The following is a 26434-nucleotide window of genomic DNA, read 5'->3' as shown; positions in this document are numbered from 1 at the left end:
CCCTCCCCCCAAACTCATATGATACTGCATCTGGAGATGGGGCCTTTAAGAAGATAAGGTTAAATGAGGTCCTAAGGGTGGGTCCCTGATCCAGTAGAACTGGTGTCCTTGTAAGAGAGAGAGACACCAGGAACGCACACACAGAGGAAAGACCACATGAGGACCCAGGGTGGGTGGTCTGCACACGAGGAGAGAGGCCACAGGAGGGACCAGCCCTGCCAGTACCCTTGTCTTGGACTTCTAGCTTCCAGAACTGTGAGAAAATAAATGTTGTTTAAGCCTCCCAGTCTGTGCTGGTTTGTTATGGCAGCCCTAGAAGACTAATACACCAACCATTTAAATAATTTTATTAACTGTAAAGCACCAACCACTCTGCTTAAAAGGCAGAGATTTTAACTAGAGATTGTTAACATTGGATGAAAAAGCATGACACATCAATGTTGTCCATAGAAATTTTCAGTGTAAAGATACAGACAGGATAAAAGTGAAAGTTTAGAAAAATACATAACATAAAAACACAAATAAGAAGAAAAAGTGTTATATTAATATCAGTAGATTTCAGGAAAAGAAATAGTACCAGAGATAAAAAGACATTTACTAACAAAAAAAATGTCAATTCATCAAGAAGGCATAGCAATCTTAAATGTATGTGCACCTAATAACAGAGCTTCAAAATACATGAAGCAAAAACTGGTGGGACGAAAGAAAGAATTGGACAATACACAATTGAAGTGGGAGACTGTAATACTTGTCTCAGCAACTGTAGACAAAACCTTCAACCAACTTGAGGAATTGGCATCTGTACAGCTCCCGGCATTCTTTCCTAGTGCTCATTCACTAAGATAGGCCATATGCTGGATCATGAGACAAGTCTCAAGAAATTCAAAAGGATTGAAACTGTACAGAGTGTACTGTGACCACCGTGGAGTTAAATTAGAAATCAGTAACAAAAAGACTTAGAAAATCCCAAATATTTGGAAATGAAACAATACATTTCTAAATCATCTATAGTAAAAAATAAAAGCACAAGGGGAATTAGAAAATATTTCAAGCTGAATGAAAATAAAAACATGACGTCAAAATTTGTGGGATGTAGCTAAAGCAGTGCTTAGAGAAATGTTTACAGGCTTACATATTAATGCTGTAGATAAGGTTTAAAATCAATGACTGGGCTTCCCTGGTGGCGCAGTGGTTGAGAGTCCGCCTGCCGATGCAGGGGACGGGGGTTCGTGCCCCGGTCTGGGAAGATCCCACATGCCGCAGAGCGGCTGGGCCTGTGAGCCATGGCCGCTGAGCCTGCGCATCCGGGGCCTGTGCTCCGTAATGGGAGAGGCCACAGCAGTGAGAGGCCCACGCAAAAAAAAAAAAAAAAAAATCAGTGATTTAATTGTCCATCTTAAGAATCTTAAAACCAAAGTAAGTAGAAGGAAGGATGTACCAGACAAAAGGGTAGAAGTCAAATGCTACAGAAAACAAAAGAAGATCAATGAAACCAAAAGTTGATGCTTTGAGAAAAGTAACAAGCCTCTAGTCTGACCAAGTAAGAAAGAAAACAACCTATATCGGGAATACAAAAGGGTACCTCACTATAGATCCTGCAGAAATAAGTCGTCCAGCCTGCCCCCCTAAGCCTGGCCACCCTTCTCCCTGGATCACACGGTTCCCACATGCTCTGCTTTACGTGCTCCTGCAAAAACCTGCTAACACTGTTTCTGCATTTTCACATTTGGTTTTCTGCCTCGGCTGGACCTATTAGTCCTCAGAGGCGTAACACCTCAGAGAAGATAATAAGGAAATATGAGCTATGTAATGCCAATACTCCACAATGTAGATGATGTGGACAAATTCCTCAAAAGACACAGTTGTTGTCTAGATGGGCATGAGAAGAAATGGAAAACTTAAGTGACTTTATGTCTATTTAAGAAATTGAATCAGAAACTAAAAGCTTTCCTGGAAGAAAACTTTAAGCTCACTGGCTTTGCTGGTGAATTTATCAACCATTTAAGAGAGAAATAGCAATGTAACACAACATCCAGAAAATGGAGGAGGGAACACTTTGCAACTCATTGTATAAGGTCAATATGACTTATATATAAGGTCATATTGTATATGACTCTACAACCAGACCAGGACATTACAAGAAAAGGAGATACAGATCAATTTCCCTCATGAATATAGAAAATACTTAAAATATTAGAAGTTGAATCCAGTGATGTGTTAGAAGGGAAGTGCATTATGACCAGGAAACTGGCAGGATGTTCCCAGGTCCATGGCTGGAGGGTACCACCTTGAGAGGGTTTTCTTGTGGGGGGGAAGAAATGCCATTGTAAGTGTGAGGGGAGGGGCCGGCGGAGGGGAGCTACTCACGCCCGGCCCTGTTCTCAGGAGGCTGGTGGGGCATCTGCCCTGGGGCCTTCCTCAGAGGCCGCTGTCCACGTTCCCGCCGACCTGTCAGCTCTGTCTCGGGATGCAACCCTTCTCCGCAAATGCCACCCGAGATTGGGTGGGCGACGTTACGCTAAGCTGTGAGTCTGGGGAAGGCAGGGCTGCGTTCTGCATGGAGGTTCCTCCCCCTCCCCCTGCCCTCGAGGCATCGAGGCGTCCGCTGAAGGGGAGAGAAGACCCTGCTCCTGTTCTGGGCTGTGTCCTCAGGCAGAGCAGCAGGCGACCCACCTGCTGCCTTTGGAGCCAGGAAACAGTGCTGAGTTTATGCCCCTCCCGGGTAGTTAGTGGGAGTGGAGGGGGGTCACGGAGGTCACCCTGACCAGGGACTGCAATCTGGCAGGACTCTGCATGTGGTTGGTCCAGATGGCCCTGGGCCCTGGCCAGGGGTCCTCGGGTCCAGTAATGGTCAGTGTCCCTGACACTCAGTGCTGGTGGCCTGTGTGGGGACACTGACGTGCTGCCTGGACCCTCTGGACTAGGGGAGTGTGGTCGGCAGGTGGCCTCCAGCTGCCAGCCCCCTCGAACCCGCTGGGGCTGCGTGGGCTGTGGGGGCCATCGAGGGGCTCCCGGCCCGCCTTCCTTGCGTCCACGGCCTCCTCTCCCTCAGGGGTGCGGCCCAGAGTTCTTGCTGTTCCTGGGACATGCCAGAACCTTCCTGTCTGGGCCTCAGCCTGCGCTGTTCCCTGCGCTGGGGTGCCCGTCCCGTGAGGTCGCAGGCGCCCCCTCCCCACCCTCCCGCCCCCTCCCCTCCGCTCCTTCGTGGCCGCGGGGCACCGCTGCTTTAAGGGCGACATCACAAGGCTGCGGAAGGCCAGGGGCGTGGAACTCTGGACTCTTCTCTTGGTGTTTCTGGAGCGCCCCTGGGCTCTGGATTTCCACCTCCATGGGACCATGGGCCCGCACGTGAGCACTGAGGACGCGGCCATGGCTGAGGGCAGCGAGCTGGTGAACAGGCTCATGATCGAGAATGCAGACCTCAGGAAGCAGGTGCGCCTCATGAAGGAGAACCAGACGCTGAAGCGGCTGCTCAGTGAGAGCTGCCAGGAGAGCTGTGGGCGCGGGGGCTGCGACCTGCTCATCCCCAAGGCGCCTGCCTACCCTGAGGCCTGCTCGCCTTGCAGTGCAGGTGAGCCCGGGCCTGTGTCCTCAGGCGGGTCCGCACCTGGGAGGAGGGCGGACAGGTTACCCGCTTGGGCTGGTGGGGCTCTGTGTCTGTGGTGGCCGCTGAGGTGCTGTCACAGAGGCTACAAACAGCACGTCCAGGTCCACCAAGGTCAGCCCGGGGGTGCTGGCGGGGCCGGGCCGTGTGCGCCTCTCCTTTCCTGGGAGCTGGGCCTGCCGGGCACGCTCAGCCCTCGTCCGGGGCAGCTTCGCCCGCCGCGCTGGCCGTCAGTGAAGGCCCGTCGCCTGGACCCCACGACAGGAGTGGGAACGGCGCCCAGGAGGGGGGAGCTGCAGCATCACCAGCAGGAAGTGAGTGAGGAACCGTAAAACAGCGCACCCTGTGGGAGCCGCTGCAGAGGCCGTGACACTTGCTGTGAGTCAGTTGGCTGTGCTTTAAGCATTTTCATATGTGGAGCATGATTTAGGGTGTGGTTGGAGCCCTGACCTTGGTCTGAGTGGTTGGGATGTGGACAGTGGGCCCCTGACCAGGCAACCTCCTTGTCCCTGGAGGTGGTGATCACTCCCTGCCCAGTAGGGTGGGCAGAGTCCACACCCCAGCCCTCGCCTGGGGGTGCCCGCGCCCGTGGACCTTCCATCTCTTGGGGCGAGCCGTTTTTAACGACAGGGTGTGAGATGGTTTCCTTTCCTTTTGGAAGCAGTTGAAGCTGCTTCCAAAGCTGCTGCCAGTTCCGCAGCAGGATGCCCGGCTGCTCCGGGGACCTCCGTTGTGTGGTCACCTCCTGGAGTCCACCGAATGCCTGCTGCCACCCTGAGCAAGCAGGCCCACGTGGAAGGTGGCACCATCACCCATCAGCCCCCTGCACGCAGCTTGTGGGCGCAGGGCCCCGTGAGCGAGCGTGTCCCCAGGGTGCGAGGGTCCCTCACGGCACCTCCACACCTTCAGCCTCAGGGGGGCCTTGAGGAAGGAGCTCAGACAAGCCGGGGGTCCTCGTGGGGGATGGAGGGTAAAGGAGGAGGCCCTGCCGGAGCTCAGGACACACACTTATCCCCGGGCGCTTGCTGAGGAGGGGCTGGCCTCACGGTGCTGTGTCCCGCGTGTGACGCCTGCAGAGCGCCCGTGCCGCCTTCGCAGCCTACGAGGGACGCCTAGTGCACGGAGTGCTCATGTGGGCACTTGTCCCAAGGCCTCGCCTGCACTGTGACAACTGTCAAGCGTCACCTGCCTCGTGCCACTCTGTCACCCTTCATCCCAAGAATGGGCCTACCCTCAGGGCTCAGAGCCATCCACGTGGTCAGCGGGCACAGGCTCTCTGGGCCCCCCCTCACTGGGCTGGAAGGGTGGGCTGCGGGCGAGGTGCAGGCCCTCACTCAGGCTGGGCTGTTCCCCGTCAGAGTCCAAGTCGGGCCAGAGTCTCCGGGACCATGGCCAGCACCCCGCCTGTGGGCAAGCCCAGATCCTGCCGGACAGCAGTCTTAGGAGGAGCCCCAGCCCCTGGCCAGCCCGCGGCCACCAGGCCTTCCACAGAGAGGCCTTGGATCCCCAGCTGCAGGGCGTGGGCCAAGGTCGGCATGGGCCCCAGCCATCCTCAGGGTCACCTCCATGCCCAGGGTTCAGCCTTCGGCAGAGGGTGCAGCCTTGGCCTTGGGGCTGGACTTGGAGAACCAGCGGGTGTTCCTGCGAGCAGCTCAAGGTGCAGACGGGAGAACTGCACACAGCAGCGGCTCACTGTCTGCATTCGAAACAGGATGTGCTCTGAAGACCCGTTTTTCCCATTTACCAGAGTCGCTCAGGGAACGTAACTGCCCCCAGGCTGAGCCTGAGCTCCTGACCCCACCCCCAGAGGCAGCCGCTGCCAGCGTCTACTCGGCGTCTCTCTGACATTGTCAGTGGCTGTGTGTGTCTAGGGATCCTTTTAGTTACGTAAATGGGGCTGAGCCGTTCTACACTTTGATTTCCCCAACCGTCCATCTTGCTGTCATTGCCCGTCGGCCCTCTCCTGGAGGGCACACTCTTCCCTGTGGGTTCACCACAAGCCCTTCAGCCTGGACCCCACGACAGGAGCTCCTTTCCAGCTCCCTGTGACCACGGATGGCCCCACGTGTGCATCTGCGGCCTGCCGAGGGGTAGCTGTCGGGAAACCCTTAGGTCAAAGGCCACGTGCAGTTGAAACGTTGAAGAGGACACTGGGGCCCTCTCCAAAAGGCTGCGGCCTCTACACCCTGCAGCTTCCCAGTACACGGCCTCACCTGTGGGAGCTGAGCCAGGCCACACCGGGGTCTCCTGGGGCCGCTTCGAGCAGATGGTACACATGATCCAAGGGACAGAGGTAGGGCGGCCTCGACCGCCCCGGCGCCTCCCTCCTGGGCCTGATTCCTTCAGACCATCCTGGTCCCCGAGCCCCTCGAGTCATGGAGCCTCCGCTGTTGCCTGGACTCCTTGCTGTCCTGGGTGCAGTGTCAGGTGATTTAAGCAGTTTCTGAGTATCTCTCTGCCTCTTTCCCTTTAACACCGTGATGTGGCTGTTTCTGTATTGTTATAAATATATTTCAAATGGCTGTGTAATATTCCAAAAATCAGACGAACCACAATTTAGTGAACTCTTCTTATGTTTGAAATGACAGTTCTTTTTTCTTACGCCGAGGTAAATACCACAGCAAAATACTTTATATTTAGGGTTATTTCCTTAGGGTATGTTTTCCTAAAAGTAGAATCACTGGCTCAGAAGGCAGGGGTAATTTTTTTCACATTTCTTCTGCGTACATTTACCCAGAGGATGATTTCATCTACTGCACTTTTATTAAGCTCTTTTGGCTCTGTTTCTTCAAGTCTCTTCAGCCAGGTCTCACACATAAATCTTTCACGTTAATTAGTTTATCCCTGGAGCACTTTATGTTACTCGTTGTAATCATGGATGGGATTTCTTTTTCCACTGTATTTTCGTTATCAGTGTTGCTGTGTTTTGGAAAGCTGTTGATTTGTAGATATTTATCCTATGTCCAGCCTGTTCATAAGCTGTTTTATTCTGCTAAGTTTTTCAGTTCATTCTCCTATGTTTTCTAAGTCTGTAGTTGCTCTGTTTACAAACGATCATTTTAAACGAGGTTGGCAGCTCATACACTTGTTTCTGTCTTTGTCTTTGTTCCTCAGAACTCCCAGGACCTTTGGCCTTGGCAGCCTCCCCGCTATCCTCCTGGTGGGTGGTGGGCAGTGAATGGCCCTGTCTGCCCAGGGATCGGGGGGTGTGCAGTCTGGGTGCTGGGGAAGAGTCTTTCTAGTCCTTTTTTTTTTTGCGGTACGCGGGCCTCTCACTGTTGTGGCCTCTTCCGTTGCGGAGCACAGGCTCCGCACGTGCAGGCTCAGCGGCCATGGCTCACAGGCCCAGCCACTCCGCGGCATGTGGGATCTTCCCGGACCGAGGCACGAACCCGCGTCCCCTGCATCGGCAGGCGGACTCTCAACCACTGCGCCACCAGGGAAGCCTGTAGTCCTTATTTTTAAAGAACAAAAAAATAAGAATTGAGAAACGGCTTATTTTGTTAAATTTTTATGACCTCGTTTCGGCATCGGCGGAAGTGCCCTCAGCTGCTTCTCACAGCTCGTCTGCGGGGTCTTGTTATGCTGCTTCGTTGAGAGACCCCGTGGGTCCTGGGTCTGAGCTGTGTCTGTTGTGGCATCTGTTTGGCTGGGGCTTTGCTTAGGATCTCTGGACTCTGTTCCTACATGAATCTGGGCTACAGTTTCCTTTCTGTGGGCTGTCTTTGCAGGGATTTGATATCAGAGTTGTGACAATTTATAACCTTAATAATCAAGCATCTTTTAATTTTTTCAGTGTTCCAGCCTCGTTTATATGATGTAGGGATTGTGAATTGTTTGGGAACTTGAAAGAACTCACTCACCAACCAATCACCCAGGCCTGCAGCCCTTTGCAGCATAACTATTCTGTAACTTCTAGGTTTTCCTTTTTTGCTTATTGGTCCATTTAGGTTTTCTACTTCTGAGTCATTTAAAATAATTTCCCAGATGATCTCTCCTTTTATTAAAATTTTCAATTAATATTCAATTATATATAATATCGATACTTTTATAATTTAAACATTATCTTCCTAGTCATTCTTATATCACTTTTCTCATTTCCAATTTTATTCCTTTATGTTTTCTGTTTCTCTAAAGTAGCTTTCCACAGTTTCGCTATCTCATTGGGCTTCCCACAGAGCTGTTTCGAGTTTATTTCTGCTGCCATTTTTATTATTTTCTAACTTTTTCTTTCTTCAAGAGTTCATTCCCATATGAATGTTTAATTTTTTGGTGATGTTTTAGAAGTAATTAAAGGATTTAAGTTACTAATTTCACTCTAAATACAGTTTTTGTTTTATAAAGTATTTTTTTAAATTTATCTTTTGACTGCGTTGGGTCTTTGTTGCTGCAATGCAGGCTTTCTCTAGTTGTGGTGAGCGGAGGCTACTCTTTGTTGTGGTGCATGGGCTGCTCATCGCATGGCTTCTCTTGTTGTAGAGCATGGAATCTAGGCGCGTGGGCTTCAGTAGTTGCAGCACATGGGCTCAGTAGTTGTGGCTCGCAGGCTCTAGAGCGCAGCCTCAGTAGTTGTGGTGAACGGGATTCCTTGCTCCGCAGCATGTGGAATCTTCCCGGACCAGGGCTTGAACCCATGTCCCCTGCATTGGCAGGCGGATTCTTAACTGCTGTGCCACCAGGGAGGTCCCTCTAAATACGGGATTTAAAAAAAAAATTATTTATTTTTTTATGCAGCAGGTTCTTATTAGTTATCCATTTTATACATATTAGTGTATATATGTCAATCCCAATCTCCCAATTCATCACACCACCACCCCCACCCACCACTTTCTCCTCTTGCTGTGCATACGTTTGTTCTCTACATCTGTGTCTCTATTTCTGCCCTGCAAACCGGTTCATCTGCACCATTTTTCTAGGCTCCACATATATGTGTTAATATATGATATTTGTTTTTCTCTTTCTGACTTACATCACTCTGTATGAGAGTCTCTAGATCCATCCACGTCTCTACAAATGACCCAATTTCATTCCTGTTTATGGCTGAGTAATATTCCATTGTATATATGTACCACATCTTCTTTATCCATTCTTCTGTCGATGGGCATTTAGGATGCTTCCTGGCTATTGTAAATAGTGCTGCAATGAACATTGGGGTGCATGGGTCTTTTTGACTTATGGTTTTCTCTGGATATATGACCAGTAGTGGGATTGCTGGGTCATACGGTAATTCTATTTTTAGTTTTTTAAGACACCTCCATACTGTTCTCCATTGGCTGTATCAATTTACATTCCCACCAACAGTGCAAGAGGGTTCCCTTTTCTCCACACCCTCTCCAGCATTTGTTTTTTGTAGATTTTCTGATGATGGCCATTCTAACTGGTGTGAGGTGATACCTCATTGTAGTTTTGATTTGCATTTCTCTAATGATTAGTGATGTTGAGCAGCTTTTCATGTGCTTCTAGGCCATCTGTATGTCTTCTTTGGAGAAATGTCTATTTAGGTCTTCTGCCCATTTTTGGATTGGGTTGTTTGGTTTTTTTAGTATAGAGCTGCATGAGCTGTTTATATATTTTGGAGATTAATCCTTTGCCCATTGATTCGTTTGCAAATATTTTCTCCCATTCTGAGGGTTGTCTTTTCGTCCTGTTTGTAGTTTCCTTTGCTTTGCAAAAGCTCTTAAGTTTCATTAGGTCCCATTTGTTTATTTTTGGTTTCATTTCCATTACTCTAGGAGGCAGATCAAAAAAGATCTTGCTGTGATTTATGTCAAAGAATGTTCTTCCTATGTTTTCCTCTAAGAGTTTTATAGTGTCCAGTCTTACATTTAAGTCTCTAATCCATTTTGAGTTTATTTTTGTGTATGGTGTTAAGGAGTGTTCTAATTTCATTCTTTTACATGTAGCTGTCCAGTTTTCCCAGTACCACTTATTGAAGAGACTGTCTTTTCTCCACTGTATATCCTTGCCTCCTTCATCATAGATTAGTTGACCATAGGTACGTGGATTTATCTCTGGGCTTTCTATCCTGTTCCATTCATCTATATTTCTGTTTTTGTGCAAGTACCATATTGTCTTGATTACTGTAGCTTTGTAGTATAGTCTGAAGTCAGGGAGTCTGATTCCTCCCGCTCAGTATTTTTTTCCCTCAAGATTGCTTTGGCTATTCAGGGTCTTTTTTGTCTCCCTACAAATTTTAAGACTTTTTGTTCTAGTTCTGTAAAAATGCCATTGGTAATTTGATAGGGATTGCATTGAATCTGTAGATTGCTTTGGGTAATATAGTCATTTTCACAATATTGATTCTTCCAATCCAAGAACATGGTATATCTCTCCATCTGTTGGTATCATCTTTAATTTCTTTCATCAGTGTCTTATAGTTTTCTGCATACAGGTCTTTTTTCTCCCTAGGCAGGTTTATTCCTAGGTATTTTATTCTTTTTGTTGCAATGGTAAATGGGAGTGTTTCCTTGATTTCTCTTTCAGATTTTTCATCATTAGTGTATAGGAATGCAAGAGATTTCTGTGAATTAATTTTGTATCCTGCAACTCTACCAAATTCACTGATTAGCTCTAGTAGTCTTCTGGTGGCATCTTTAGGATTCTCTATGTATAGTATCATGTCATCTGCAAACAGTGACAGTTTTACTTCTTCTTTTCCAATATGTATTCCTTTTATTTCTTTTTCTTCTCTGATTGCCGTGGCTAGGACTTCCAAAACTATGTTGAATAATAGTGGTGAGAGTGGACATCCTTGTCTTGTTCCTGATCTTAGAGGAAATGCTTTCAGTTTTTCACCATTGAGAATGATGTTTGCTGTGGGTTTGTCATATATGGCCTTTAATATGTTGAGGTAGGTTTCCTCTATGCCCATTTTCTGGAGAGTTTTTATCATAAATGGGTGTTGAATTTTGTCAAAAGCTTTTTCTGCATCTATTGAGATGATCATATGGTTTTTATTCTTCAATTTGTTAATACAGTGTATCACATTGATTGATTTGCATATGTTGAAGAATCCTTGCATCCCTGGCATAAATCCCACTTGATCATGGTGTATGGTCCTTTCACTGCATTGTTGGATTCTTTTTGCTAGTATTTTGTTGAGGATTTTTGCATCTATATTCATCAGTGATATTGGTCTGTAGCTTTCTTTTTTTGTAATATCTTTGTCTGGTTTTGTTATCAGGATGATGGTGGCCTCCTCGAATGAGTTTGGGAGTGTTCCTTCCTCTACAATTTTTTGGAAGAGTTTGAGAAGGATGGGTGTTAGCTCTTCTCTAAATGTTTGATAGAATTCACCTGTGAAGCCATCTGGTTCTGGACTGTTGTTTGTTGGAAGATTTTTAATCACAGTTTCAATTTCATTACTTGTGATTGGTCTGTTCATATTTTCTATTTCTTCCTTGTTCAGTCTTGGATTGTTATACTTTTCTAAGAATTTGTCCATTTCTTCCAGGTTGTCCATTTTATTGGCATAGAGTTGTTTGTAGTAGTCTCTTAGGATGCTTTATATTTCTTTGGAGTCTGTCGTAACTTCTCCTTTTTCCTTTCTAATTTTATTGATTTGAGTCCTCTCCCTCTTTTTCTTGATGAGTCTGGCTAAGGTTTTATCAATTTTGTTTATCTTCTTAAAGAACCAGCTTTTAGTTTTATTGATCTTTGCTCTGATCTTTATGATTTCTTTCCTTCTACTAACTTTGGGTTTTGTTTGTTCTTCTTTCTCTAGTTCATTTAGGTGTAAGGTTAGTTTGTTTATTTGAGATTTTTCTTGTTTCTTGAGGTAGGCTTGTATTGCTATAAAATTCCCTCTTAGAAAGTCTTTTGCTGCATCCCGTAGGTTTTGGATCATCGTGTTTTCATTGTAATTTGTCTCTAGGTATTTTTTGATTTCCTCTTTGATTTCTTCATGATCTCTTGGTTATTTAGTAATGTATTGTATAGCCTCCATGTGTTTGTGTTTTTTTTACATATTTTCCCCTGTAATTGATTTCTAATCTCATAACGTTGTGGTCAGAAATTTTGCTTGATATGATTTCAATTTTCTTAAATTTACTGAGGCTTGATTTATGACCCAAGATATGATCTACCCTGGAGAATGTTCTGTGCACACTTGAGAAGAAAGTGTAATCTTCTGTTTTTGGCTGGAATGTACTATAAATATCAATTAAATCTATCTGGTCTATTGTGTCATTTAAAGCTTGTGTTTCCTTATTAATTTTCTGCCTGGATGGTCTGTCCATTGGTGTAAGTGAGGTTTTAAAGCCCCCATTATTATTGGGTCACTGTTGATTTCCTCTTTTATAGCTGTTAGCAGTTGCCTTATGTACTGAGGTGCTCCTATGTTGGGTGCATATATATTTATAATTGTTATATCTTCTTCTTGGATTGATCCCTTGACCATTATGTAGTGGCCTTCCTTGTCTCTTGTAATATTCTTTATTTTAAAGTCTATTTTATCTGATATGAGTATTGCTACTCCAGCTTTCTTTTGATTTCCATTTGCATGGAATATCTTTTTCCATCCCCTCACTTTCAGTCTGTATGTGTCCCTAGGTCTGAAGTGCGTCTCTTATAGACAGCATATAGATGGGTCTTGTTTTTGTATCCGTTCAGCAAGCCTGTGTCTTTTGGTTGGAGCATTTAATGCATTCACGTTTAAGGTAATTATCGATATGTATATTCCTACTACCATTTTCTTAACTGTTTTGGGTTTGTTTTTGTAGGTCCTTTTCTTCTCTTGTGTTTCCCACTTAGAGAAGTTCCTTTAGCATTTGTTGTAGAGCTGGTTTGGTGGTGCTGAATTCTCTTAGCTTTTGCTTGTCTCTAAAGCTTTTGATTTCTCCATCGAATCTGAATGAGATCCTTGCCGGGTAGAGTAATCTTGGTTGTAGCTTCTTCCCTTTCATCACTTTAATAATACCATGCCACTCCCTTCTGGCTTGTAGAGTTTCTTCTGAGAAATCAGCTGTTAACCTTATGGGAATTCCCTTGTATGTTATTTGTCGTTTTTCCCTTGTTGCTTTCAATAATTTTTTTTTGTCTTTAATTTTTGTCAGTTTGATTATTACGTGTCTTGGCATGTTTCTCCTTGGGTTTATCCTGCCTGGGACTCTCTGTGCTTCCTGGACTTGGGTGGCTATTTCCTTTCCCATGTTAGGGAAGTTTTCAACTATAATCTCTTCAAATATTTTCTCAGGTCCATTCTCTCTCTTTTCTCCTTCTGGGACCCCTATAATGTGAATGTTGGTGCATTTTAATGTTGTCCCAGAGATCTCTTAGGCTGTCTTCATTTGTTTTCATTCTTTTTTCTTTATTATGTTCCGCGGCAGTGAATTCCACCATTCTGTCTTCCAGATCACTTCTCCCATCTTCCTCGGTTTTGCTGCTAGTCATCCTTCTAGTGTATTTGTCATTTCAGTTATTGTATTATCCATCTCTGTTTGTTTGTTCTTTAATTCTTCTAGGTGTCTGTTCTTTAATTCTTCTAGGTCTTTGCTAAACATTTCTTGCATCTTCTCGACCTTTGCCTCCATTCTTTTTCCGAGGTCCTGGATCATCTTCACTATCATTGTTCTGAATTCTTTTTCTGGAAGGTTTCCTGTCTCCACTTCATTTAATTGTTTTTCTGGGGTTTTATCTTGTTCCTTCATCTGGTACATAGCCCTCTGACTTTTCGTCTTGTCTATCTTTCTGTGAGTGTGGTTTTTGTTCCACAGGCTGCAGGATTGTAGTTCTTCTTGCTTCTGCTGTCTGCTCTCTCCTGAGAATTTAGATGATTACTTTTATCCACCAGTTCATTTTCAGACTTGCTCAGTTTGTAATGCTCTTAAAACATCCAGGTTCAGATGTAGAGTCAGCAGCATCAGAAACTCAGATGATAGATCTTGACTGATGTAGACGAAGATGAATCAATAGTCAATCTAATGATACCAAGGGACCACTGCTTATCGAAAACCCAGTCTTCAAACTGAGAGCAGAGTTCTTCCCGTTACATGTTAAATCCTCTCTGAAATCCTGCTAGTGTTGGAGGGTCTCCTGCAGAGGCGCGGGTGGCTGTGTCTCACTGTGAGGACAAGGACACTGGCAGCAGAAGTTCTGGAAAGTACTCTCGTTGGCATGAGCCCTCCCAGAGTCTGCCTAAATACAGTTGTGTTTTTTTTTTAAACAAATCCTACAGCTTGGCTTGGGTTGTTATTCTTTTAAAATTTATTTATTTATTTGTTTATGGCTGTGTTGGGTCTTCGTTTCTGTGTGAGGGCTTTCTCTAGTTGTGGCAAGCGGGGGCCACTCTTCATCGTGGTGTGCGGGCCTCTCACTATCGCGGCCTCTCTTGTTGCAGAGCACAGGCTCCAGATGCGCAGGCTCAGCAGTTGTGGCTCACTGGCCTAGTTGCTCCGTGGCATGTGGGATCCTCCCAGACCAGGGCTCGAACCCGTGTCCCCTGCATTAGCAGGCAGATTCTCAACCACTGCGCCACCAGGGAGGTCCCTAAATATAGTTTTAAATGTACTGATGTCGTAGTATATATAGTGTTCTGATTTTCAGTACTTTTCAATAATCATTTTCTTCCTATTTTTATTTCCTCCTTGATCTGATCATTACTTAAGAGAATGCTTTTAATTCTGAGGAGATGGAGTTTTCTATTGACTCTCATTTTTCATTTACAGTTTTATTGTAATGTGACCTGAAAATTTGGACTTCACTGAGGATTAAATAAAATTTTTTTTTTAACGTTTAACACAAATTTATTAAGGCTTAGGAATAACAGAAGGGAATTTCAATTCACTAAATAGAAACTAAATGAAAAGTGCAAACCCACCTGGCCACACAACAATCCCTCATAGATGTGGCTCTTCCCCAAGTCCATGAGGTGAGTTTTTCCAGCCCCTGCCCACTGCCGGAACAGCCCACCTCCCCTCGGGATATTTGCATCCTGAGCACAGGGCTCCAGGCTCCTCTGGGGCTGAGCCAGAGGAAGAATCCAGCTCTGGGGACCCTTGATGCCTCAGCCTTGGTAAGTCCCTGAGGCGTGTCCCGTTGGCAGTTTGTGGGCTGTGTGTTTGGCAGGGGATGCACATCGAGGGACACTGATCACGGCTTTGCTTTTACAAGGAAATCTGGAAACAGCCCCACATGCCTCAGTGGGATGATGGTTAAAAAAATCTGTGTCTGTGTGCAAGTATGTGTGCACGTGTGCCGGGGAATGGTTAAATGAACCAGTGAGCTACCAAATGACTCAGTCAGTGTGGATAAATCTCAACAAAAGATAAGTTTCAGAATAAAACATGTGTCAGATGATACCATTTATGTAAAATTTAAGAAGCACATAACAGTCACTGTCATAGTGTGTGGATGCACAGGTTGGAGGAGGCATCAGAGGCACCACGCTCACTGTGCCCATGAACCTGAGGCTGCTGGTGTCCTTGGGCGCCAGCGCCCATAGCTGTCTCGCCCACGTGTCCGTCACCTCCTCCAAAGCGTAAAGGGGAGCAGGTGTCAGAGCCGGGGCAGGGTGTGTGCGTGTTCTTAAAGTGGTCTCTACACTGCTCGGGATGTTTCGGGAACCTCAGCCTGACGTCTCCTTCCTCTCCTCCCTGCCCTAGTTCCAGATTTTGGAAGGTTCAACGGTGGCCCTGATGCACCCTCCCAGCTGCAGGCGTCCTCCCTGGAGGATCTGCTGTGCTCACACGCCCCCCTCTCCAGCGAGGACGATGCCTCCCCGGGCTGTGCGACCTCCTCCCAGGTGCCCTTCAAGCATTTCCTCAGCTCCCCAGAGCTGTCTGCGCCCCGTGGCTCTGACCGGAAGCTGTCCCCGCTCCTGAGTTCCTTGCAGGACCCGCTGGCGGACAAGAGCCTGCTGGAGCCCAGGGAGGTGGGCCGGCCCAAGAAGGTGTGCTTCTTGGAGAGCAGCCTGCCCTCCGGGGACAGGACCAGGAAGAGCGTCTACCTTAACGGTACAGCGGGCCAGGGGTGGGTGCAGGGTGGGAGGCGCTGCTGGGGAGAGTGGTCCAGGCTCTGTGCTGCTGCATTTATCTGTGTCAGTATTGATTCCAATACACAGTGTCTCAATGACTGTAGCTTTATAATAAGACTGTAAATCAGATGGTATAAGTTCTTCAACTTTGTTCTTTTTGTCCAAGTTGTTCTGCCTATTCTAGGTTCTGTATGAATGTTAGAATCAACTTGCCCATTTCTACAAGAAAACCTTGCTGGCATCTACATTGAAAATTGGTTGTTCACAGTCTTCTGTTGGAAGAAGATTCCATCTAGGACTTTACAGTTAGAGAGGAGAAGTCACTGCCTGGCTTCAAAGCTTCAAAGGACAGGCTGACTCTCTTGTTAGGGGCTAATGCAGCTGGTGACTTGAAGTTGAAGCCAGTGCTCATGTATCCTCTGAAAATCCTAAGGCCCTTAAGAATTATGCATTTATCATCTGAAAATCCTAAGAACACTCTGCCTGTGCTCTATAAATGGAAAACAAAGCCGGGATAACAGCACATCTGTTTGCAAAATGGTTTACTGAATATTTTAAGTCCCCTACTGAGACCTACTGCTCAGAAAAAAAGATTCCTTTCAAAATATTACTGCCCATCAACAATGCACCTGGTCACCCTGGAGCTCTGATGGAGATGCACAATGAGATAAAGGTTGTTTTCATGTCTGCTAACACAACATCCATCCTGTAGCCCATGGATCAAGGAGTCATTTTGACTTTCAGGTCTTCTTATTGAAGAAATACATTCCGTAAGGTTACAGCCACCACAGACAGTGATTCCTCTGATGGATCGGGGCAAAGTCAATTGAAACCTTCTGGAAAGGATTCATCATTCTAGATACCCTTAAGAACATTCATGATTCACGGGAAGAGGTCAACATATCAACATTAACAGGAGTTTGGAAGAAGTTGGTACCAACCCTCATGGATGACTTTGAGAGGTTCAAGACCTCAGTGTGGGGCTTCCCTGGTGGTGCAGTGGTTAAGAATCCGCCTGCCAATGCAGGGGATACGGTTTCGAGCCCTGGTCCTGGAAGATCCCACATCCTGTGGAGCAACTAAGCCCGTGTGCCACAACTACTGAGCCCGCACACCACAACTACTGAAGCCCGCATGCCTAGAGCCCGTGCTCTGCAATAAAAGAAGCCACCTCAATGAGAAGCCCTCGCACCGCAACAAAGAGTAGCCCCTGCTTACCGCAACTAGAGAAAGCCTGGGCGCAGCAACGAAGACCCAATGCAGCCAAAAACAAAACAAAACCAAACCCTAATATTCGATTATTTTTTTTAAAAAAGACCTTAGTTGGGGAAATAACTGCAGATGTGGTGGAAACTGCAGGAGAACTAGAATCAGAAGTGGAGCCTGAGATGTGACTGACTTGCTGCAATCTCAGGATAAAGCCTTCATAGATGAGGAGCTGCTTTTTATGGATGATCTAAGAAAGTGGATTCTTGAAATGGAATCTACTCCTGGTGAAGATGCTGTAAAGATTGTTGAAATGACAACAAAGGATTTAGAACATTACATAAACTTAGTCAATAAAGTAGCAGCAGGGTTTGAGAGGATTAACTTTAATTTTGAAAGAAGTTCTATTGTGGGTGAAATGCTATGAAACAGCAATGCATGCTACGGAGGAATTATTCTTGAAATGAGGTACAGTCAATGTGGCAAACTTCATTGTTACCTTTTTAAAGAAATTGCCACACCAACCCCAGCCTTCAGCAACCACCACCCTGATCAGTCAGCAGCCATCAGCACTGAGGCAGGGGCCCTCCCCAGCAAAAAGGTTGTGACTCACTGAAGGCTCAAATGATGGTTAGCATTTTTTAGCAATAAAATATTTTAAAATTAAGGTATGTCCATTGGGGTTTTTTTGGACGTAATGTTATTGCACACTATAGACTACAGTATAGTGTAAAACTAATTTTATGTGCACTGAAAAACCAAAAAAGTTCATGTGACTTGCTTTAGTGTGATATTTTGCTTTATTGTGGTGGTCTGGAACTGAATCAGCAATATATCCAAGGTATGCCTGTATATCTCTCCATTTATTTAGTTCTTTAAAAATATCGCTCAAGCCGCCGTCCTCGTTAGTATAGTGGTGAGTATCCCCGCCTGTCATGCCGGAGACCGGGGTTCGATTCCCTGATGGGGACGCAACACGCCCTCGGGACTTCCCTGGTGGAGCAGTGGTTAAGAATCCGCCTGCCAATGCGGGGGACTCGGGTTCGAGCCCTGGTCTGGGAAGATCCCACATACCGCAAAGCACCTAAGCCCATGCACCACAACTACTGAGCCTGTACTTTAGAGCCCGTGAGCCACAACTGCTGAGCCCGTGAGCCACAACTACTGAAGCCCACGCACCTAGAGTCCGTGCTCCGCAACAAGAGAAGCCACTGCAATAAGAAGCCCGCGCACCACAACGAAAACCCAACGCCTCCAATAAATAGATAAATAAATAAGTTAAAAAAATATTGCTCAGCAATATTTTATAGTTTTCTGTGTACAGATCTTGCACATTTGTGTTGAATTTATCCCTTAGTATTTCATGTTTTTGATGCTGAAAAATAAATAGTATTGTTTTTATCAGTATGAATTTCTGATTGTTTCTAGTATACAGTAACACAATTGGTTTTGTATATTGACCCCATGATGGTTAATTTTATTTGTCAACTTGACTGGGCCATTAGGTGCCCAGATATTTGGTCAAACATTATTCTGGGTATTTCTGTGAGGATGTTTTTGGATGAGTTTAATATTTAAATCAATAGACTGAGTAAAGTAGATTGACTTCCTTAATGTGGGTGGGCCTCATCCAATCACTTGAAGGCCTGAATAGGACAAAAAGACTGACTCTGTCCTAAGTAAGAGGGAATTCCTCCTGCCTGCCTGCCTTTGGATTGCAACTGAAATCTCAGCTCTCATGCCTCCAGTCCTTTGAACTGGAGCCACACCACGGATTCTCTTGTTTCTCAGACCTTGAGCTCAGTCTGAGACTATATCATCAGCTCTTCTGAGCCTCCAGCTTGCTGACTCACCCTCACAGATCTTGGGACTTGTCAGTTTTCATAATCACACACACACACACACACCACATATGGTTCTGTTTCTGTTTCTCTAAAGAACCCTGACAAATAGAACCTTGTATCTTGCAACCTAACTGAACTCACATATTTGTTCTAGTAGTTTTTTTTAGATTCTTTAGGCTAGATATCATGTCATTTGTGAATAAAGACAAAGTTATTTTTTCATTTCTAATCTGTATGCCTTTAATTTCTTTTTCTTGTCTTATTGCATTGGCTGGAACAGTGTTGAATAGAAATGGTGACAGTGGGCATTCTTGTCTTTTTTGGATATAGGGGGAAAGCATTCCGTCTGTCACCATTAAGTATGATGTTAGCTAAGTTTTGTAGATGCCCTCCATCAGGTTGAGGAAGTTCCCTTTAATTCCTTGTTTGCTCAGAGTTATCCTGGATGTATTTTGGAATTTGTTGAATGCTTTTTCTGCACCTATTGAGATGAGCATTTGGTTTTCATTTGTAGTTTGTTAATATGGTAAATAACATTGATTGATTTTTGAATTATAAACCAACCTTGCATTACTGAGATAAACCTCACTTGGTCATGATGTATTATACTTTTTTGTATTGTTTGATTCAATTTACTAAATTTTTGTTAAGAATTTTTGCAGTCTCTGAGGGATATTGGTCTATAGTTTTCTTATAATGTCATTTTTTGACTTTGATATTGGGTTAATGTCAGCCTCAGTGAATGAGGAAGAAAGTGTTCCATTCTCTTTAATTATCTAGATGGGTTTGTGTAGAATTGGCATTATGTATTCCTTAGGTGTCTGGTAAAATTCATCACTGAAACCATCTGAGCATTGAATTTTCTTTGTAGGAACATTCTCTCCCCACCCCAACAAATTCAATTTCCTTAGTTGATATAAGGCTGTTCAAATTTTTTTTTATTTCTTCTTGAGTGAGATTTGGTAGTTGACTCACAAAAAAAGATACAAAAGTGAGCTTTTGTATCTTTTAAGGAATTGGTTCATTTCATCCGAGTTGTTAAATTTATTGGCATAAAGTTGTTGTTAATATTACATTATTATCCTTTTAATGTCTGTAAAATCTGTGGTGATGCCATCTCTCATTTCTGATAGTGGTAATTTTTGTCTTCTTTTTTTCTGTAATAAGTCTGGATAGAGGTTTATCAATCTTACTGACATTTTTTCTTTGAGGAATAGGTTTTTGGCTGGATCTTGGAAGGCCCAAGTTGGCTAGACATGATTTCTAGATCCTCTCAGGTGTAGCTCGTTTCTTCTGCCTAATTTATACTTTAGGGAAGCAGGGAGAAGGACTGATTTCTGATGAGATAAATGTATTAATACAGAAGGGGGAGTTTGCAGCCTGCTCCTCCATGGGCCCCATTTTCCCTAACATGTTTCTGTGCAGTGTATCTGGTTCTCAGCTTTAATTCCTGGGTACCTTGTACAGCACTGCTAAGTGATTAAGGAAGGAGAACACTGAAAACTATAAAACATGGTTGAAAGAAATTAAGACCTAAATAAATGGAAAAAATCTTGCAGTCATGGCTTAAAAGACTTACTATTATCAAGATGGCAAAACTCCCCAAATTGATCCACAAATCTCAATGCAAATCCTTATCAAAATCCCACCTGGCTCCTTTGCAGAAATTGACATGCTGATCCTAAAATTTGTATGGAAATGCATGGGACTCAGAATAGGCAAAGCAATCTTGAAAAAGGAGAATAAAATCGGAGGACACACATTTCCCAATTTCAAAAGTTACTATAAAGTTACAGTAATCAACAGCATGGTACTGGTATAAGAACAGGCATACAAGTCGATGAAATAGAATAAGTCCAGAGATAAACCCATGCATTTACAGGTTTGATCTTTGACAAGGGTTCCAAGACAATTCAGTGGGGAGAGAAGAGTCTTTTCAACAAACGGTGCTGGGAAAGTGGATATTCAGGTGCAAAATAATGAAGTTGGACTTCACACAATGTAGAAAATTAACTAAAAATAGATCACAGACTTAAAAGACCTAACACCATAAAACTCTTAAAAGAAAACATAGACATAACTCTTATGACCTTGGATTTGGCAATAGAGTCATAGCTGTGACACCAAAGGTATGAGCAACAAAAGGAAAAACAGATATATCAGACTTTATCAAAGGTAAACACTTTGGTATTTCAAAGGAACATTTCAAAAAAGTGAAAAGTCAACTCACGGAATGGGAGAAAATATGTGTAAATCATGTATCCGATAAGGGAACAGTATCCAGGATATATAAGAACACTTACAACTCCTCAGTAAAAGACAAACAGTCCAATTAGAAATGGGCAAAGAATTTAAATAGACATTTCCCCAAAGAAGGCAGACAAATGGCCAATAAGCACGTGAAAAGATGTTCAGTATCCTCAGCCATCAGTGAAATGCAAATGAAAACTGCAGTGAGACACCACTTCACATCCACCAGGATGGTTATAATAAAAAAGACGGACGGGGCTTCCCTGGTGGCGCAGTGGTTGAGAGTCCGCCTGCCGATGCAGGGGAGCGGGTTTGTGTCCCGGTCCGGGAAGATCCCACATGCCACGGAACGGCTGGGTCCGTGAGCCATGGCCACTGAGCCTGCGCGTCTGGAGCCTGTGCTCCGCAACGGGAGAGGCTACAACAGTGAGAGGCCCGCGTACCGCAAAAAAAAAAAAAAAAAAAAAGACGGACAATAAGCAGTGTTGGAGAGGGAGTGGGGGAATTGGAACCTACACACCTTGCCGCTGTGGAAAACAGTCTGGCAGTTCCTCAAAAAGTTAGACATAGAGTTACCTCGTGTCCCAGCAATTCCATTCCTAGGTATATCACCGAAAGACCTGAAAACATTTGTCCACACAAAAATGTTTATATGAGCGTTCATAGCAGCATTATTCATATTAGCCAACAAGTGGAAGCAGCCCAGATGCCTGTCAATGGAGGAATGGGTAAACAGAATGTGCTGTGTCCATACAACGGAATGTTATTCAGCCATAAATAGGACTGAAGTCCTGACACACGTTACAACATGGATGTGCCATGAAAACATGCTGGGTGAATGAAGCCAGTCACGAAAGACCACATATTATGGGATTCCACTGATATGAAATGTCCAGAGTAGATAAATCCATAGGGTCAGAAGGTGGGTGTGTGGCTGCAGGGTGAACCGTGAGTGAGTGCTAGTTGGGTACAGGGTTTTGTAGACTGTGGTGATGGCTGTACGACTTGGTGAATATACTAAAAGCCACTGGATTGCATATTTGAAAAGAGTGAATTTTATAATGTGAATTACACCTCAATAAAAAGAGTTAAAAGTCATTGGGACGCAGCGAGCCCCTCAACCTCAGTTCCTTTGTGTGTAAGTGGAGCCTGAGGCCCCTCGAAGGCTCATCGTGAGGATAAGTCAAACCACGGAAGGACCAGAGACGCTCCTGGAGGAGGGAACGGAAGCAGCCCGGCTCAGCTGGGTTGGTTGCTCGGGGCCTCAAGGGCCCCTCTGAGGGGGTCCGAGCCCCTGTTACCAGGAACCTCCCCGTCACCCCCGGTTTAACCCTGAGTCCAGAGCCTGTCCTGCCGCTCCGGCCGCAGCCGCCAGATTACTTTCTCGACACCCTCTGTGGCTCCCTGTCTCCACAGGCTCAGCCCAGCATTTCTCCTGGGCCCTCGGACACCTGGCTCTCTGCCTCCCCCAACCCTGTGACCTTGTGACCCCAGGGCCCTCACAGGGCTCTGGGTCTTGTGGCTCAGGGGAGGCCCTCTGCCCCGGGCACCCACACCCCCTCGGCCCCCATGCTGGCCCTCCCATCTGCCCGGCCCACATCCCCTGAGACCCGGAGTGCTCTGAGTTCGGCCTCGTCCTCCCCACTCAGCATCTGCACAGGCGCGGCCGAGGGAGCGGAAGGACGGACGTCCCCCCAGCCTCTCCTGGTGTCCACAGAGGAGGAGGCTGACGATCCCTGGCCTTGATAAGCCCGTGCTGACTGGCAATCACGTTCCTGTGGAGAGTGACCGGGCGGGGTTCTGGGATGGGGGGCTGTGTGGACAGTCACAGGATGGGGCCGAGGGAAGCAGAACGAGGTCACGGGCAGGGCTGGTCCTGGAGCCCAGCGCTCACGCCCACACAGACAGCCCGCAGGGGCAGTTCAGCAACTCCCCGGGCCACTGAGCCCTGCCGGCATGGCTGGGGAGTCAGGCCGAGCTCTCTGTGTGCTGGGGGTCCTGAGCCTTCGGTGGGCACAGGTGTTTGTGGGTAACAGGACCGGGGGGCCGGCTCTCCACGCGGAGCACCTATCCCGTTTGTGCACTGCCCGCCCGGTGGACGGACCTGGCAGGGCTGCACCATCCGACACCCTTGGAAGGGGTTTGGATCACGGGCGGGTTTGAAGGTTGCAGGGCTTTTAGGAAAAGCTTTAGAAATGGGCACGTTACTAAATGTCTCCCGTGGGGAAGAAAGGGCAGAGCGTGGAAGGCACCGGATGCTGTGCCGAGAGCCCGCGCCCCCCAGCCGGGCGTGTCCTGGTCGGTGAGGGCGCCCCGGGCATCGTGAGGCAGGCCCTTTCTCACCCAGCCGTCTCTCAAGGTCAGGTGCGCCCGGTGATAACAGTGGGCAGTGTGACCTTCAAAGAGCACAGTGGTTTTGAAGGGTATTGATCGTATCACGGTTGTCAGGTGGAAGACTTGCTGACATCGGAGACTGCTGTGGGGAGGGGAGATTTGGGAGCAGGTTTTGGAGGGGAGGGCGGTTGATGTGCCGGGGTGACGGTGGGCAATAATTAAAATTAGAATCTGCCAGCGCAGCAATCCTATTCACAACAAAGGAAAGTCTTATTACCGAACAAGCACTAGCCCAGCATGCGAGGCACGCGGGCTGCCGAGACAGAGCTACGCAGACTGGATCCACACGTGTTACTTACATGTCCTTCAGTTAACCAGACCCACCCTCAGGTGGGGGACACGCCTAGCCCGTCCCGAGTTCACCTGGTCTCCGGGCTGGGGCCTCTGAGGGGTCAACTTAGACTGGGTGCTGAGCAGACTCGGGGACAAGAAAATAATGCTGGGCTGTGAAACAGGCTTTTAGAGTGTTTACGCCCACTTTGTTGGGGAGTGGGGGAGGGATGGAGAAAGGACCTGGGATCAGGGTGCTCAGGGAACATGCCAAGAACGGGGAGGAAAGGAAAGCTCTCTTTCCCCTTTGGCAACAGAAAATTCAAAGTTTCCTTTTAAATTTGTGTTGGCCTCACAGTGGAGGGCAGGTGTCAGTGGGGAGGAGGGTGCCCCCTCAGGTCACAACCAGGGCCTTGCAGAAGGCTCTGCCGGGCTCCCGAGGCTTCACCGCAAACGCACAGTGTCTGCGTTCGGGTCGGTCCTCTCCCTGAAATGGACCCTGGAGCACAGGCAGGAGGAAGGTGGGTGGCCCCTGACCCTCCGAGTCCTGGCCAGCCTGTCTCACTGGCCCCCCCGCCCCCCTCCCCCTTGCAGAGATCCAGAGCTTTGCCGGCACCGAGAAGGACGGGCGCATCGTTGGGGAGATCGCCTTCCAGCTGGACTGGCGCATCCTGGCCTATGTCTTCCCAGGGGTGACCCGGCTCTGTGGCTTCACTGTGTCCAACATCCCTGAGAAGATCAAGCAGGTGCGCCTCCCTGCCTGGGGGCCCTCCCTGCCCTAGAACACCCCCTGCCCCGGGGTCCCCTTGCTGCCCCATCACACGTGGTGCCCACGCAGCTGCAGCCCTGGGCGAGCCTGAGTGGTGTCTGAGGCAGATGTGCCGGGGACACGATGAGCTGGTCCCATCTCAGGAGTGGCTCCAGGCCGGGGAGTACTTTGACGCTTAGCCCCAGCTGGCAAGACACCTTCTGCGAGCCTGGGGTGCCGCTCCCTGCTCTCCCTGACACTGTGCTGGAGGGCAACTGGGGGACGGCTCCCCTGGTGGGGGCCTGGCTGTGGGCCTCAGTGTCACCACCTACACAGCTGCGCTAGGGGAATCTAGCCCCTGCCCTGCCCCCGGCCCTGGGCCTGGGCCTCACCTCCCGCCCCACTCCACGGCCCCGCCTGCGGGTTCCCGGCTCTGCCCGCCCGCCCGCGCCTGTGCCCACAGACGTCCATCAAGTCCCTGGACGGCTCAGTGGACGAGAAGAAGCGGCTGGAGCTGACGCACCGCTACCTGACGCTGACGGCGTGCCTGGAGAGGCTGGGCTACAAGCGCGCTGTGCACCCCGTGTTCAGCGAGTTCCTCATCAACACCTACGGCATCCTGAAGCAGCGGCCCGACCTGCGCGCCAACCCGCTGCACAGCAGCCCGGCCGCCCTGCGCAAGTTGGTCATCGACGTCGTGCCCCCCAAGTTCCTGGGCGACTCGCTGCTTCTGCTCAACTGCCTGTGCGAGCTCTCCAAGGAGGACGGCCGCCCGCTCTTCGCCTGGTGAAGCCTCCGACCCGCGCCTCCCTGCAATAAACGCGTGTTGTAACCCGGGCGCCGCGCTCCTCGTCCGCTCTCCGGAGGGCGCGCTGAGGGCGCCAGGGCCCGGTACGCCTACGCCTGCGCTGTCCCGACACGCCGGCCGGCGCCCGGCCGCCCGCCCCACAGCCCACACCTGCACAGCGGGTCGCACTCTATTAAAAGTCGTCTGTTTGCTGTTCCTCCTTTACCGCTGCTCTTTGAGGGCAGAGGCCCCGCTGTGTTTGGAACGAGGCCACCAACCCTGAGGACCCGCCAGCACACACGGCGCCTGGTCCCCTCGCCTGGGGTCGCAGTGCCTCCTCTTGGAAGGGCAGCGGTCCGTCCCCCTGCGGGTTTCCCCGAAGGCGGAGCCTGGGGCAAGGATTCCGCAGCAGGCAGGGCAGCTGCAGAATCTGCAGGGCGGAGTGAAAACACAGGCCCCTTTTTCAAAAGTCAGGAATTGCAAGACAGCGACTGCAGCGCTTTAAACCACGTGCCCGCGTGCAGCTGTGTGGGTGCGCCCTGCCGGCGAGGCTGGCGCAGGACGGGCAGTTTACTTGGGAGATGATTCAAGGAAGCAGGAGCCCCCAGGGGAAGGGGAGCCAGTGTGCAAAGGGCGTCGATTTTCTGCCTGGTTCTGGGATCGAGAGCCCTGGTCCCTTTGGTTGGAAGGTGGTAGTAGAAACCAGCAACCGCTGTTGGTGAGATGGCTTTTTCCTGTAAGTGGTGGAGCTTTCTAGGGTCCCCTATTCAGGAGCTATTTTTAGCACCTGCCAAAAATTTTAATGTCTCAAAACTGCCCCCAAGAACTGGTCCCACTCCCCTGAGATAGAAAAAAAATAGAAAAGAAAAGAAAAAAAAAAAAACTGGTCCCAGCATCACACTGGGTCCTGTCCCTGCATCTTGCGTTCCCAGCCGTAGCCAAGCCCTGGCCCAGAACCGTCTCTGTAGGACACACAGCCCCACTCCTGCCAGAGCCCTCTGGCCCCCACCTCTCCTGAAGCCTGGAGAGGGCAGGTGGCCCCCTGAGGCTCTGCAGTCAGGACACCTTCCTGGTTCCTTCTCTGCTGTAGGTATGAGGATGAAGGTGCTAGGGCGCCCTGTCCCTTGGTTGTCACAGACTTGTGTGTCCCAGATGCACTGGCCCCTGTCGCAGTCAGCTCAGGTGCTGTAACAAATACCACCGACAGGGCGGTTTAAACAATAGAAATTTATCATCTCACAGTTCTGGAGGCTGAAATCTGCGATCCGGGTGCAACAGGGCTGGTTCCTCCTGGGGCCTCTCCCCTGGGCACGTGGACAGCCGTCTCCTCCCTGTGTCCTCACATGGTCATCACTCTCTG

General features: G+C 47.9%; 1 protein-coding gene across 3 annotated transcripts; it reads left to right on the top strand.

The window, feature by feature from the left end:
• Window positions 1-2426: 2426 nt before the first annotated feature.
• SPATC1L (spermatogenesis and centriole associated 1 like) lies at window positions 2427-25291 on the top strand. Of its 3 annotated transcripts, XM_004264629.3 has the most exons (4): window positions 2427-3571; window positions 15205-15555; window positions 24134-24285; window positions 24751-25291. In XM_004264629.3, exons 1-4 carry the CDS (start codon window positions 3337-3339, stop codon window positions 25075-25077), a joined length of 1065 nt encoding a protein of 354 aa, XP_004264677.2. In that variant the 5' UTR covers window positions 2427-3336; the 3' UTR covers window positions 25078-25291. The 3 variants fall into 3 exon arrangements, 1 of the variants encoding a protein (XP_004264677.2); XR_007477336.1 differs by lacking the exons at window positions 2427-3571; window positions 24134-24285; window positions 24751-25291 and adding an exon at window positions 9579-14615 and having other exon boundaries at window positions 15205-15316; XR_004480537.2 differs by lacking the exons at window positions 2427-3571; window positions 24134-24285; window positions 24751-25291 and adding an exon at window positions 15742-18185 and having other exon boundaries at window positions 15419-15555.
• The last annotated feature ends 1143 nt before the right edge of the window (window positions 25292-26434 follow it).

The sequence above is a fragment of the Orcinus orca genome, chromosome 5, assembly GCF_937001465.1.
Source record: "Orcinus orca chromosome 5, mOrcOrc1.1, whole genome shotgun sequence".
Taxonomy (NCBI): Eukaryota; Metazoa; Chordata; class Mammalia; order Artiodactyla; family Delphinidae; genus Orcinus; species Orcinus orca.
The sequence above is the reverse complement of the archived record's forward strand: the minus strand, read 5'-3'. Positions and strand labels throughout refer to the sequence as shown.